Source organism: Gallinula chloropus, assembly GCF_964237585.1.
Source record: "Gallinula chloropus genome assembly, chromosome: Z".
NCBI classification, from domain to species: Eukaryota; Metazoa; Chordata; class Aves; order Gruiformes; family Rallidae; genus Gallinula; species Gallinula chloropus.
In genome coordinates, this window is record NC_140089.1 from 75198643 (window position 1) to 75213750 (window position 15108).

The window sequence follows — 15108 nt, forward strand, 5'->3', positions numbered from 1 at the left end:
GCATATGGCATTAAAATTAAGTAGGTAGTACTGAAAATAAGTAGGTGAGTAGATGAATTTTTTTATTTTTTTAGTAACTTTTAAAGAAAAACAGTTTAGATTTATGTACAGTGTGCAAAACAAAAATATGTAGACCTGGATTCTTTATTTAAAGAAACAGGGTTTCTTTTCTGGATAGCATGTTTCTGTAAGTTTTAACTTACTCTGTAATGAAGAGGTCAAGGAAGTGCTTACAGTTACAGTCTTTGCAGCTGCATTTTTAATGAAAATACTGTAAACTGAGGCTGAAAAATGTGGAAGCTTTAGGTGGTATTCTTTAACATTTAGAAACAATTTGAAGTCTTAATATTAAAATATTATACTGTATTCTTATTCTATGAGTTTAAAAGGACCAAATTATAAGAGAGGCTCTTCCAATTTATGTAAAGTTAAATCTATCATGTTGAAACCTTGGGAGATGGGTGCTGGCCTCTTGGGAAAACATGGTTTAAAACAGTGCACAGAATGTTACTCCAAGTACATCTAAACTAGCTGCGCAGAATTCACCTGTGTTTAAAAGGAACAGAATGATTTGTTAGGCTAAGGTACAGCTTTGGTGTAGGAACTTCTCACAGGTTTGCTAAGATTACATAGATCTCAGATTTTAAGTTTCATTCTTTACTGACAGTTTTATCATTTCTTTCTACCACTTTTTTGTGTAAATTTCACTTTTCCGCAGAATTTGAAAATACTGTTCATAGTAGAAGGGGTAAAAGTAGCTATTGCATTTAATCACAAAACTTTATTTCCTCATTGGAAAGTCTTGTTACGTGTTATTGTTTGGAAAGGAGATGACACTATAAAGGTGAAAATGTAGTTTCTGATCTGTGCTTGTACACAAACTGTAAACCAAGTTTTAAAAATGCATCCAATACTTTTTTGTTTGGTAAGGTAATACTATAATGTTTTCTAGGTATTATCAGCCTGTGCAAACCTGGAAATTCTGGGATTCAGTCTCTTATTGGGGTACTCTGTATACCAAATATGGAAATACGGGTAGGTGGCAAATACTTAGGACTAATATAGGAATAATAATGAATTTTAGAATTATTATAAAATATGAATTCACATATTAATTTAACAGTCCAGTGGCTTAAGCATGGACTCCATTTATGAGATCACTGTCTGTTATGAGTTTTTCACCCCCAAGTGAAAGTCTATAATTCTGTTCTCAAAGGAATTGTATAATAGAAGCACACCCTTTGTGTCTGAGGGGAGAAAAGGAGAGAACGGAGAAGAAATGTATATAAATTTATCTGGTCACAAGTCAAAACAAGTTCACTTTAGCTGTAGTTATGAGTTTAAAGCATAATAATCAGAGTTGAGACAGAGAGAAATAATAATGCTTCTTCCCAGTTGTCTATTTAAAAAAAGCTGATAGTGACAGCAAGAAACTTAAAAAAAGAAAATGTTGTCCATGTAGCCTGAGTGTCTGTAGAATTCTTAGTGAGAATAAGGCAGAGTTCTAAAGTAAAAAAGTCCGTTCTTCACTTCTCCAGATTCAGATATTTACAGCACTGTTTGGGTTGGAGGGCCCATAAAGATCATCTAGGCCCAGCCTCTGCCATAGGCAGGGACAGCCACCACTGGACCCAAAAGTCCATCCAACCTGGCCTTGAACACTGCCAGGGGGAGAGCAGCCACAGTTTCTCTGGGTAGCCTGTGCCAGGGCCTCACCACTCTCACAGGGAAGAATTAGATTATATCTAATCTAAAATTACCCTCCTTCATTTTGAGGGGCTAATGGTCCATTTTAAGGTCCTATCACTCGAGTCCCTCTCCAGCTTTCCTGTAGGCTCCTTTAGGTACTAGGATGCTCCTTGAAGGTCTCCCCAGACCCTTCTCAAGGCTGAACAAACCCAACTCTCTCAGCTTGTCTCTACAGGGAAGGTGCTCCAGCCCTCTGCTCATCTGCATGGCTGGCTGCTTTGTTTTTGTTTCAGTTCTTTAAAATAAGCATAAGGACGGGGAGAGATCATTCCATGATCAGTGTCATGGCCAAAAAGGAATCATCACAGACTAAAAAAAAAAAAAAAGCATGTAATTCATTACATCACACTACACACACAGAAACCAGATGAGAAGTACAACCAGATCTTAGAACACCTTCCCACACCCCTCCCTTCTTCATGGACTCAACTATATTCATGATTCCTCTGTTCCTTCCCCCAGGATGGTATGGCAGGGTGGGGGGATGGGGGTTGGATGGGGAGAGGGGTTTAGGTCAGCTCCTCACAAGTTGTTTGAGTTGTTTTCCTTCTTAGCGGGTGGAGGGATGAGGGGCATTGACCATTGCTGGTGAGCTTGGCCTAGGTCAGTGGCAGGTTCGGCCTGGAGTCTTGCTGATGTTTACACTTCTAGGCCTAGGGGAAGCTTCTAGCTGCAGCTCCCCTTCCTCCACCAGAACCCCGCTACACAAAACCACAACAGCCTGTTATCAGAAAAAGAAACTGAAATGAATACAGTAGTTCTATAGGTATCTCATATTCTGTGTTACTAGGGAAGGACAATTTATGAAAACGTATAAAACTCCAGTCACAATTTTTGTTTTGTAGCGAGGTCTGCTTGAAGTTCTCTATGACATATTTCGTCTTCCTCTCCCTGTTATCGCAGAAGAATTTATTGAGGCACTACTTAGTGTAGGTAAGTATTTAGAAGCAGTTTACGTAAGAGTTCTGTCTGTGAAGCTCTTCTACAAATTTGAACCTTTTACTGGATCCTCCATATTGTAAATTATTAATATGTCAATGTTAGCTGTTTTATTATTGAATTCATTGGATGAGCTAAGTCCTGTTTAAAATACCTTAACGACTGTTAAGTTTTACAAAAGATGGACAGTGCAGCACAATGGAGCATTTACACTGTGGTGGGCTGACCCTGGCTGAAGGCCAGGTGCCCACCAGAGCTGCTCTATCACTCCCCTCCTTGACTGGACAGGAGAGAGAAGATACAATGAAAGGCTTGTGGCATGAGATACGGACAAGGAAGGATCATTCACCAAGTAGAATCATAGAATGCATTAGGTTGGAAGCAATCTTAAAGATCATCTAGTCGTAACCCCCAGCGCTGTGGGCAGGGAGGCCTTTTAATTAATAACCAATCAAATCAAAATGGGATAAAGAGAAATAATACATTAAGAAACAAGCAACCAAAATTCAAACCTTCCCCCACCCTTTGCTTCTTCTTGGGTTTAACTTCTGATTTTTCCCTGACTCACCTCAAGTGGCACAGGTGACCAGGGAATGGGGATTACAGTCAGTCCATCCTCCTCAGGGGAGTGCTCCAGCGTGGGGTGCCACCCACAGGAGACAGTTCCCCATGAACTTCTCCAATGTGAGCCCTTCCCACGGGCAGTACTTCTTCACCAGCTGCTCCAGTGTGGGCTACTCTCTCCACAGGGCCCCAGGTCCTGCCAGAAGCCTGCTCTTGCAGAGGCTTCCCATGGGGTTACAGCCTCCTTTGGGCATCCAGCTGCTCCAGTGTTGGGTCTTACATGGGCTGCAGGTGGATATCTGCTCCACCATCATCCTCCATTGCTGAAGGGGAACAGCCTCCCTCAGAGTGAAGAATTTCTTCTTACTATCTAATCCATGTATTTATACATAGCAGAGCAATTACTTCTATAGAATTGCTACTCTGTAAACCTAATCCTCTCTTTGACCTCACAGTTAAAAAGTGTCAGAGCAAAAGAAGCAATTTTGAGTCTTTAATGTTCTAGCAATTCTCTTCTCCCAACTCTGGTTGCAAATGTTTTGCCATGCTGTCAATAATAAAAACTTAATCCTTGTTCCATGTTTATAAGTAAACAAATAATTCTGTCTCACAAACTTGTGACTTTATGACATCCAGATCCAAGCTTTTAAATTAGCCTTTGTTTAGGAGTATGGATTAGATGATTTGTTAGAGATCTATTCTGACAAAATTTTCTTTAATTTGAAACGTGAGATAACATTTGTTGGCAAGAACTACTATTTACATACTGACAACTGTTAAAATAACATTAAATCTGATGTCATAATTACTATTGTATCTGTCCGTATTTTCCTCTTCTAGATCCAGGGAGGTTTCAGGACTGCTGGAGACTTTCTGATGGCTTTGTAGCTGCTGAAGCTAAAACTATATTACCCCATCGAGCCAGGTCAAGGTGAGAATTTAATGAACTTGGTCTAAACCCTTCTTTTTATTTTGTGATGATGTTGACAAAGTGTTTGTTTTCTTGTAGGCACAGTAAGAAATGAACTTCCTAAACTGTTTCCATACTTTTTTCTCTGTAGGCCTGATCTTATGGATAATTATTTGGCTTTAGTGCTCTCAGCTTTTATTACCAATGGACTTCTAGAGGTAAGTAATGACTTTACATTTGAATGGATGCTTGCTACTTTTTTTTCCTGTAAACATTAGAATAATATCGTAATCATTTTTTAACTTCTCAAAGGGTCTGGTTGAAGTGATCACAAGTAGTGATGACCATGTATCTGTTAGAGCAACTATCCTTTTAGGAGAACTTTTGCATATGGTAAGTAAAACGTTTTGCTGAGATTAAGTATTGCTAGTAGCCAGTTGTAAATAGATGTTTCCTATTAACAGCTTTGAATTTTTGTTGTGAACTTGGAACATCTAGTAATCATCAAAACTTCCATTACATCTTTTGGCACTTCATATATTAAAACAGTATGAATCAATAGGAAGACAGTTCGGAAAATCTTGAAAGTGGTGGGCTTTCTCCTCCAGGGATGTTCCTCAGCTCTCCAACTCCCGCCTGTGTATTTCCTTGCCTCAGTAGCCAGTTGCATTTTTATTGTGGAGTCCTGCAAACTCATCCATCAGTTACTGTGCTTTGGGAAAGGACTGTTGCAGATTTTTGCTTTTCTCAGAATGTTGGTGCCCCTCTGGCAGTGTGTTTAGCTTTCTGCCTTGCACGCTGGGTGGGTGAAGCTTTTTTTCATGTTCATCTTGATGTGTTTGTGGCACCTGATATTATTCATTCAGGCAACTGCAACTTAGTGAAGTGCTTTGTCAGCACTGCTGTGGGTAGCTGAAGGGACCTAGCTTTGTTCTTTCTCCCTCCACCTAACATATATTTTGCAGTAGCTTCTTTCTCTTAACCTAAACCATTTTGGTATAGAGATGATATTACTATTTACATATACACTTCAGAGCTACTTTTTCGTCTCCTGAGGAGCCATTAGTCATACATGAAGTGCTATGATTTAGCTTTCTTGAAAACAGTTGTCTGTATTTTCATACCCTTTCTTCATGACAAGACTAGCATATGGAGCAGAGCATTTCTTGATTAGTCGCCTTGCACCTTGTTTTCCCTTATTAGAGATGGTAAAATTATGAAATACAACAATGGCATACAAAAATTTGAATATGAGTTATCAGACATAGTCTGCATTTTCAGATGACTTATTTCAGTGGTGATTAATGCTCAGAAAAAGACAAGTTCACAGTCTTCAGATACAGGTTTACTTATTACTGCGGTGATTTACAACAGCTCAGCTCAGTAGCTGTTCTCTAGTCCCTTTAGTGATTTTTCGTTAAATAATTGGGGGAATTTCATGAGTATTCAGTCAACCATGTAGTTTAAAAAGAGGAATCTAATGTAATGTATGCTATTTTTCTGGTTTCTGGAATACTTTTGAATGGGAGTAACTGTTAGTAACACGTGAGTATTCTGCAAAACATAAGGGTTTTTTTTGTTTTCTGAAGAGATGATTCATTAGTCACAGATGCCTGTTTATAAGAATACTGAACAAATATTTGTACTTTACTTTTAAGAGAATGAAGTAATTTATTTATCATCATTTTTCTTTAGTTTCCAAAAATATTTGCAGAATTACTTGTGTCCCAAAATAAAAACAAATGCTTTGCAATGTAGAAAGTTACACTATTAGTAATTATTTGTGTGTGCAGACAGTTTTAAATAGAAATTAACAGCTCTAATTGTATTTTAGACTTGAGTTTTTTTAGTATTTGATACACATGACTTAAGGATATCTGATACTTTACTAGCTTTTGCATGTTACCTTTAAAATTCCACAAGTGAAAACAATACAGACTAGAAGGCTTTGAAATCTAAATTGGTTTTTAGTTACTTTGAATGGTATTTCAGTTCATTAGTTACATCAGATATTCAAAATGTAATTATGGCTCTGACTTATAAAAGATAATTTTGTTGTCGTGCATTTGTGAAAGTCTTGTGAAAAGTGTTGAACTGTTCAAATGTTGGTCCTAAGGAGATGTCTGAAAAGGTGGTGATGAGTTATTCTAACTGGCCTTTTGTTTTTAGGCAAACACAATTCTTCCTCATTCTCACAGCCATCATCTGCACTGCTTACCAACGCTAATGAATATGGCAGCATCTTTTGACATCATGAAAGAGAAAAGACTGTAAGAATTCTAAGTTCCACCTCAAAGCAAAAATATTTGAATCTCCTTTTCCTGTGATAGATGAGTGAAAATGTACATTAGAAGTTTTCTGGTGGCTGGAACCACTGCTCTTTTTATTTGAAAGCAAACAAACACATACAGATAGAAATGCTTTGCACATTTACTGGGGAAATAGTTTCCAATGCATCATTCCAGAAGTGTTTACAGTAACAATTTAGAAATTTGGAAAGGAAGTTTTGATGATAGATTTCAGAACACGTTTGCAGAGATTGCAAGGGTTTTACCTATATTTTTTTTTTCTTAGAATGAACTGGAAAGCACTGTTTGACCAGGGAACATCCGAGGTGTTCTGTGTGTTTGACCTCCTCATCTCACACTTTTTTTTCTTGCATTTCAATACAACTATGTTTTCAAAACCAAAAAAGCCTGCATCAGTTTTTTTCTCCTGTTGCTGTTTAGCTAATTAAATAGTAAAGTAATAGACCAAATCAGTGTAGCATTAATAGTGTGAGCAAGAGTAAAAAGTGTAATATTGGCATAGACCTGTCTTTTTGCGTTTTTAAACCTTTTTTTCTTCAGAATATTTCCGTTTCTTCCAGTTCCATTTAAATACAAGAAAGAACAGAAATTTTAATTTTCGTGCAGCATCCTGCAATGGCATGTGGTTAAGCAGTATTAGGGAACTGTTTGCAGTCATGGATCAAATGAGATATATTTAGGCATCTGATAGAAAGAAAATGTTTATAGAAGCATCTTATTGCTTTTTTTGAGATTCTAATAATCTGTGGCTATTTTATTTTTATAATTTCCCTGTAAATCTACTCATCTTACTATTTAACCTGTGAATGTCTTTGTCATAAGATACTGTCTCCTGGGTACTTCACACAATTTAAACCTTCTGGTGAAAGAAGCCATATAACTTGGTAGATTCATATGTCTTTAAAATGTTTCTGTAACAGTGTTCTTATATTTTTTTCATAGAACACCATTCAAGTTGAATGTGTGGAGCTTTTTTCCAATTGAAAAGTTTAGGAGACATTTTTGTTAATTACTCTTCCCATTCCTGATCTGCCTTGTTAGAACAGTATTCTGATAAATATGTCATAAATTTCTATTTGGTCTTTCTTTATGTAGTCTGTGATAAATTACAGAACCTTTCTGAACTGCTGTTGTGAAATGATAAATGCTGCTTGTAGAGTGCTTCCAAGAAACACAGTTGTCTGCTTTTTAGTTTTGAAACTTTCCAGGACCTCAGTAGAAGATTTTGATATGTGAAAATAGTTACATTTCAGAAAAGACATACCTTAAACTCTGTCTCAGGATATTTCACTTGGTGAAAGCTGTGGAGTAAGAGGAGGATGAAGAGAAGAAGGGATACGTTTATGGACTACTTGCACTTTTCTTGCATTTTTCACATTTGTAGTAAGAATTCCTGCCTTGGTTGAAAGAAAGTAATTTTGCAGAAGTATTTCTTTATTTGGGGATCTTGTTTTTGGTCAGCATTCTGTGTTGTTTCATAGTCTGAAAAACTAACTTATTAAATTGATGTAAACTACATAACACCTTTGAATTTGGTCACTTAGAAGATAGTATAGAATAAAAACACTCTCCTACCCAATGAGAAATTTTTTTAGTGGGGAAGAAAAGTGGATTTACCTCCTCGTTTTTTAGACTTCCTTATTTTATTTGCTTAGCGGATTTTTTTTTTCTGCAACCACTCTTTTGTAATTAACTATTTCTGCCCTTGTCAGCTGTCATTTCTATTACTTTATATCTTTTCCTGGAAAACTTCTTACACACTGTTGCTGCAGTGTTTAGATATTAAGAGCAGGAAGTATTGTACTGATACTCCTGCCACCTTCTGGGGAGAAAAAAAAAAAAGAATTTACAAGAAATATTTTGTTATCAAAGTTGAAGCTAGCACACTCAACTCAACTTTACAGCAGAATGTTGACCTACTGTGATGTGTTACAATATTTTATTAACTTCAAATTTTATAAAGTCTTTGAACTGTGATAGACACCACTAAGTGCAGAGTAGAAGAAAATGTATCAGTAAGGCTCATTCTTCAGTACTAGAAATTCCAAAAGATAATTTTCAGCATAATTTCAGTGCAAGGCTATGGATGTGTGAAGATTTGTATCAAGACAATTATTTTCCTTTTATTTCTTTTGGAATTACTGTTTTTTTCTTGAGCCATGTTTAATTACTGAAGGTAGAGCACGTGTGCTCTTACTTGAGTAACAGTTGCCAAATACTGATTATAGTATTTTTTTCTATTAGACGAGCAAGTGCTGCACTCAACTGCTTAAAACGTTTTCACGAGATGAAGAAAAGAGGACCTAAACCTTACAGCCTCCATCTAGATCATATTATTCAGAAAGCGATCTCAACGCACCAAAAAAGGGATCAGTACCGTGTGCAGAAAGACATCTTTATTTTAAAGGTATTACTTTTCGTGTTGGATTTGGTTTTGTTTTGGTTTTTTTCCAAAACTGAATTTGTACTTTGGAAACTTGGGTACTTCCCTGCAGGTCTTACCCTCTCATCTATTTCAGGGCCATTTATGTAATTTCTCTGTAGTATCTTTTTCATTTAATTTGTATTGTAGTTAGCTTATGGATACTGTATTGTACTTAGAGAAATTGGGGAGTGAGATTACAATAATTTGTAATGTTTCTTAGGACAATTGTTATCTCTCATTAGGTTCTTAATGCAGTAGTCTAACCATTAACTATAGTTAAAGCATAGCTATAACCAACTTACTCTTGAATGTGTAATACTGTGGAGCGTAGTCCTTTTAATGATTGTTACATGAACAGTAAGTACATTGTGTGGCAAGACTGAAAAAAATGATGCAAGGAAGCTTACTGTAGCTTTTCATGATTGTACTCTAGGATACAGAAGAAGCACTTGTAATGAACCTTCGAGACAGCCAAGTTCTCAATCATAAAGAGAACCTGGAATGGGATTGGAATCTAGTAGGGACCATACTGAAGGTGAGCCTAAGGACATGTTTTTTAATACTTTTTAAGTCTCCATTCACATGTGAGCTTTGGCTCACAAGTTTAGTGCTGATACACTCTCCTTTTGTATACAACCCTTAAACTAAATGGGGAAATACACTACACTAATAAGTATGATTTAAATTTTATATAACTTTCTTTGTATAGAAATAGACTTGATAGAATTAGCTGTAATGACTTTAAAGCTGATGATGATTTAGACTACACAGGGATACTGACTTGTTAAGTTTCGTAACAGAATTTTTTTATATAACATGAGCTGAAGACTTAAGGCTGGAGCTGGGATATAGATCAAACTTCAGCTGCTTAGACTGAGCTCCAGATGAAAACTTCAGTGGTATGAAGTTGTGTCCTATGTTTTGAACTAATATAAATGCTCCCATAGCATCAAGTTCGTTACAGATTTGTTAAACTAACTATCTCAGACAGGGTGGGCGTTTTCTTAAATATGTGTACCTTTTAAGAGGCTCTTTTTTTAAGCAGAAAACTTTCTGTAAGAAAGAAAACTGAGTACTCACTGTAGTCTTCAAGCCAGAATCACTCTAGTCAAAGTGATCCTTCTGTTGTTATCCCCAAGTAACACTGTCTTACTGTCTTCTTTACTGTGTTGTTACAAAGATAGTGAAAGTGCAGAAAAATTAATTGTGACAATCAGTATCAAGGTAATATTAAAAAAATTCCAAAGCAAACAAAAAAAACCCAAGCCCAAACTCTTTCTGCGCATTTTTTCAGGCACTGATAAAGTTAGGTCAAACTGCCAGTTTCTGTTCGATCTCATACCTCCCCAGCAGTATATTTTCTAGCTTTTCTGTTAAACAGTTGCTAATCTTTCAAAATCAGAGACTACTTTCTTCTAGAGTGAATAACTTGTGTGTTTTCTAGTTTAACCACTTCAGTTCCTGTTAAACTGCACAACTCCAGCATAAACTAAGACAGTGTTATCAGAGTGATCCATCTTTAGTCCTTGAATGAGGAAGATCCAGATTCCACTGTTTGGATTTCACAGTCAACATGTGGCTACTCTGTCCCCTTGTCTCTGCCTTATGGCTGTGTAGCATCAGCTTTCTAATGACCTCACTACTAGCATTTCATGTGGTCCCTTACTGCCTTTTTCTGCTTCCTCAGCTTGCTGTCTAAGCTGCTAAAAGAGCAACAAGAATGACAGTAGTCAAGATGGAGGGACTGCAACTTTGAAGCTTTCATGTCAAAGACATATTTTGTCTGGCACTATTACTAGTGGAGTCAGTTTCACTGGTCATTAGTGTGCTCTATATCATAATGTTGGTGTAGCAATTAGAAATGTAGAATTTTGTCTCTTTATTTTGGAAGGAAGAATATTTGATACACTCTTTTCCATCCCTTCCAAAAATTACCTTCATTAGTAGCTAAAAAATAAATCTGAAACCACAGAGACAACAGATGGCTGTAAAAACAGGAAAATGTAATAGGAAGAAAGGATAGATCCGGAAGAGTATATGATTTCATGTGATCCTTCTTAAAACATCTTATGAAGTTGTTTAAATGCTGTTTAAATAACCAATATTTAAGTGAGCTGCAACGGAATAATGGTTTTGGGGTTTTCTTTAATCTGGTTAAATGTGAAAACAACAGCAAAAATTATTTCCCTATTATGCATATCATATTCTGGTATTTGCAGAGAAGCTGAGCAAAATATTTTATTTTTCATTAGATTTTTATAGTTTGCTGTTTTCATTAAAATTTTGGCCATGTACACATAACTTGTGACCTACATTCCCTGTCTCTAGAAAAAAAAAAAGTTGACCCATTCTTGGAGTAGTAACTGTGTGCTGTTCAATAAAATAAAGGTTTATTTATAGGTAACTTTAAATGCAAGAAAAATTACTTTTCAAATTATTAGGTTAATGCAACTTTAATAGAAATGAGTATATTTTAGTGACTAATCAAGGTCTGATGTACAAGTTTCATTTAATACTATATCTGCTGTTTTTCTAGTGGCCAAATGTAAATCTAAGGAACTATAAAGATGAACAGTTGCACAGGTATGTAAAACTTGCATAGACTTCCTTTGAAAGAAATTTTGAAAAAATTTTTTAATACTGCAGCAAATCTGGATAGGTAACAATCCTAAAATTTTATAGGTAAGCAGTAATAATCAATATTTAGATAATTAGGTTGTGATACTTGCTTTAAATAAACAGGTTCTTAAGTTTTAATGGTTTCTTTCCTGCGCATGGATACATCATATATTTACTCACTTTCCAGTAATCATACCAGCTTTGGAAACATCCTATTTCATGGTTAATAACCTCTGTGGTATGTCATAGATTAGTGTTTGAAGTGAGAACTTGATGGATTTTGAGAGACTGGGTCTACAGGTGTATGATTATATACCTACCTATCTGGGACAGTGTCTGTGTTCACTTCAGTTTTTTGCTGCATTCAAGCATTGTTCAGTGCCTAACTAATTTAATTTCAGATAAACTGGCAAAATGTAGGGTTGAGTTAGTGTAAAGCTTCTACTGTTTGTTGATTCTTTTTGCAGGTTTGTTGGTTAGGTGCTTTCATGGCTATAGGATACTGTTGCTTTCGTTTAATTATAACTAAGCCCTGAATCTCACTGCTTTCACCACTGATCATAAAAGTTTTCAACCGCTTCTGGTCTTGAAGTATAAAGTACATTGGCGCTTCCATAAGTTGATTTCTTAAATTTTTTTTCCTGTTAAGTGTTTTTGTGGTAATCTTATGGATGTTAAAGTTAAATTCCAGATCTCGTTGATGTAGTTTCCTTCATTTCATAAAGACACCATTAATGTGTATACTCATACATATATAAGCACTTAAGTATACACATATATATTAATATATTGCTAAATTTAAGGAAGTCCTCCGATTTCCTTTATAAATGCACCTGTGGTGGAGTTGAGGACAGTGGTTTTGCTCTCAGTTTTTTAACTAAAACTGCAATTCTTCATTGAAGTTTTAATGCTTGTCATGCCTCACTTGAGACCAAACATTCTGTCTCTTTGAGGATATTTTTTTTCCTGCAATGCAGAACTCAATCTGTATTGCTCACCATGATTTCAAAAGTTTTGAGTGATTCTGCATTTGTGATGATTGTGTTATGCCTTGAAAATACGTAAGTTAGGTGAATCAGAATGCTGTTGCTGAATAAATATGGCCTTTCATTGGCAGAACAGAAAAACGTGCTTTTCACAGTAGCATTAACTATTACAGCTAATGAAAACTCACATCACAGATTCGTTTTTAGCTCTTTTATAATTCTGGATAGTATCAACTCGTTACTGCTACCTGCTACTTTATTAACTTTCAAAAATTTCTTGCCAATACGCGAACGTAGTGTTAACATACCTTTTATGCCAGCATCATTTTGTACCATGAGACTGTTCCTTGATATACTGAAACAGAGCAAATTCTTATTTGCTTTCCATAGGTTTGTAAGGAGATTATTGTATTTTTACAAGCCTAGCAGTAAACTGTATGCCAACCTGGATCTGGAGTTTCCCAAGGCTAAGCAGCTCACTGTTGTGGGTTGTCAGTTTACTGAGTTTCTTCTTGAATCAGAAGAGGTAAGAAATTTTTTACTGGAAGACAGGAGGTAAAGTGAGTAGTGCTGCTGTATGTCAGAGAAAACAATTTTAGTAAAGACTTCTGTACACTCAACGCGTGAAACTAAAACGATTGCTGTAGATAAGAAATATAATTTAATATCTTAGTGTCCAGATGAGACACTGAGGAAGATTACTGTGTTTAATTTTATTAAATACAACTTAGGGTTTGGGGTTTTTTAGTTCTTGCTATGTATATCCTTCTTTGCTCTACATTCTTGTGTGCTAAAGACTTTTTATGCCTCAGGCCAGAGGAAAGTGTCATTGAACAAGTCATTATCCCAGAAGAAATAGAATCAGTCCTAGAATGTCTCCAAACTAAACTCCTATTTGCCTTGAACCTTTTTCTTTAGTCTGAATTCTGTTTGCCAACTAGCATTTCTATTTTGTATCTGTAGTGTGTTTGTACATTTTAAGAATTAATGTAATTCAGTAAAGGAGAGACAGTTCTGTTAGTAAATGTTACTTACTTTGTGTTGTTAGGATGGACAAGGTTACCTGGAGGAATTGGTTAAAGATATTGTACATTGGCTCAACTCTTCATCAGGAATGAAACCTGAACGTAGTCTGCAAAACAATGGGTTACTGAATACCCTTAGCCAGCACTACTTTCTTTTTTTCGGTACTCTCTCTTGTCACCCTCATGGAGTGAAAATGCTTGAAAAATGTAATGTGTTCCAGTGGTGAGTGTTTTTATTCTATTTGGATTGTTTACAGGTGCAGTAGTGGTAAGAGTTGTAAACTGTGCCTGAGGACAACTGTCTCTAAAGCTGAAAGTGTTAAAGTTCTTTGTGATTTACTTTCAAGTAAAAGATCCCCAGTACTGAGAGGGGTTCAGTGTTCTTTTTAAGAAAGGATCTGTCTGCTTAACAGATATGGGTGATTGTATCACAAAATGTTACTTTTTACTGGCCACACCTATCCAAAAGAAATCAGTATCAAGAAGGATGATACTGTACTGAAAAAACAGAAAAACCAAAAACAGAACTCCAGGAAAACCTAAAAGAGGCAAACAGCCAAGAACTGTCAGTCATGACACTGTGAAATATTCTGAAGCATGTTGTATACAAACTTCAGTGTATTTGAGTAAAATTCAAAATTTCTTCAGGTACTAATAAACTTAGATTCCTTTGGGAGTAAACTGGCTAGTGGTACATACCACTTTATTTTAAAAATGGCAATATTTAAGTGAAAATACAGGTGTTTTGGTGGACTTATTTTTTAATCAAATTGCTTTCATTATTATAATGAGGGTTTTTTACTGCCTTTGGAAAAATGTGGGTTACAATAAAACCTAGACGGTTAATACGACTAACCTTGCAGCAAGCTTTATACACAGAATGTTTTGCGATGAGGAACTGCTCAGAGAGCTTTATAAACATTATTTCTTTGTACTCATAATCACTATTTAAAGCTTGCTGACAGAATTTGTACAAAGCAATTTCAAAAAATACTGGTTTCGGCTTTTTGTCCTTCAATGGATTATTTGGTCCCCATTTGACTATCAGCTGTAACAGTTCAAAGTTACTCCATTTCATATGAGAACTTAGTTCTGTATTCTGCATTTATAGAATTTAAAATCTAATCCAAAGTAATTAGGTTTAAATTATTGATTGAATAAATAAATGGGTTTGAGAGGGTTCAAATACTAATTTATAATTTATTCCCTTCTCTTCCTCTACCCGCCCCTGCCCTGCCCCCAGTCTTCTTAATCTTTGTTCTTTGAAGAACCAGGATCACTTGTTAAAATTGACTGTTTCTAGCTTGGATTATAGCAGAGATGGATTAGCAAGAGTCATCCTTTCTAAAATCCTGACTGCAGCAACCGATGTAAGTTTGATTCAGTTTCTGTGCCACTAGATATTTATTTTGTTGTTCAAGGTGTATGATTTTTTTTTTTACCTATTGGGGGGTTATATTCAGAGAAATGAAACTCATGTAGCTTCTGAATTTGCTGTGGACTTCACGCGTGTATTGCATTTGTGCTGAATAAGTCAAGTCATTCAAATAGAGGTTTTTCTCCTGTATGAAGGAGGCTAAAA

The 15108-nt window shown here is 35.9% G+C and overlaps 1 protein-coding gene across 2 annotated transcripts in view; it reads left to right on the forward strand.

Moving 5' to 3' along the window:
- RICTOR (RPTOR independent companion of MTOR complex 2) overlaps positions 1-15108 on the forward strand; it is a gene marked incomplete at its 3' end in the record, with an annotated part of 44011 nt that overhangs the window by 1462 nt on the left and 27441 nt on the right. For both annotated transcript variants that reach the window (XM_084278727.1, XM_084278728.1), the window contains exons 2-13: positions 953-1035; positions 2595-2682; positions 4093-4183; positions 4314-4380; positions 4475-4555; positions 6332-6432; positions 8716-8878; positions 9330-9431; positions 11433-11479; positions 12892-13027; positions 13550-13749; positions 14770-14896. In XM_084278727.1, coding sequence (XP_084134853.1) covers positions 953-1035; positions 2595-2682; positions 4093-4183; positions 4314-4380; positions 4475-4555; positions 6332-6432; positions 8716-8878; positions 9330-9431; positions 11433-11479; positions 12892-13027; positions 13550-13749; positions 14770-14896 — 1286 coding nt within the window. The remainder of the gene's footprint in view (positions 1-952; positions 1036-2594; positions 2683-4092; positions 4184-4313; positions 4381-4474; positions 4556-6331; positions 6433-8715; positions 8879-9329; positions 9432-11432; positions 11480-12891; positions 13028-13549; positions 13750-14769; positions 14897-15108) is intronic.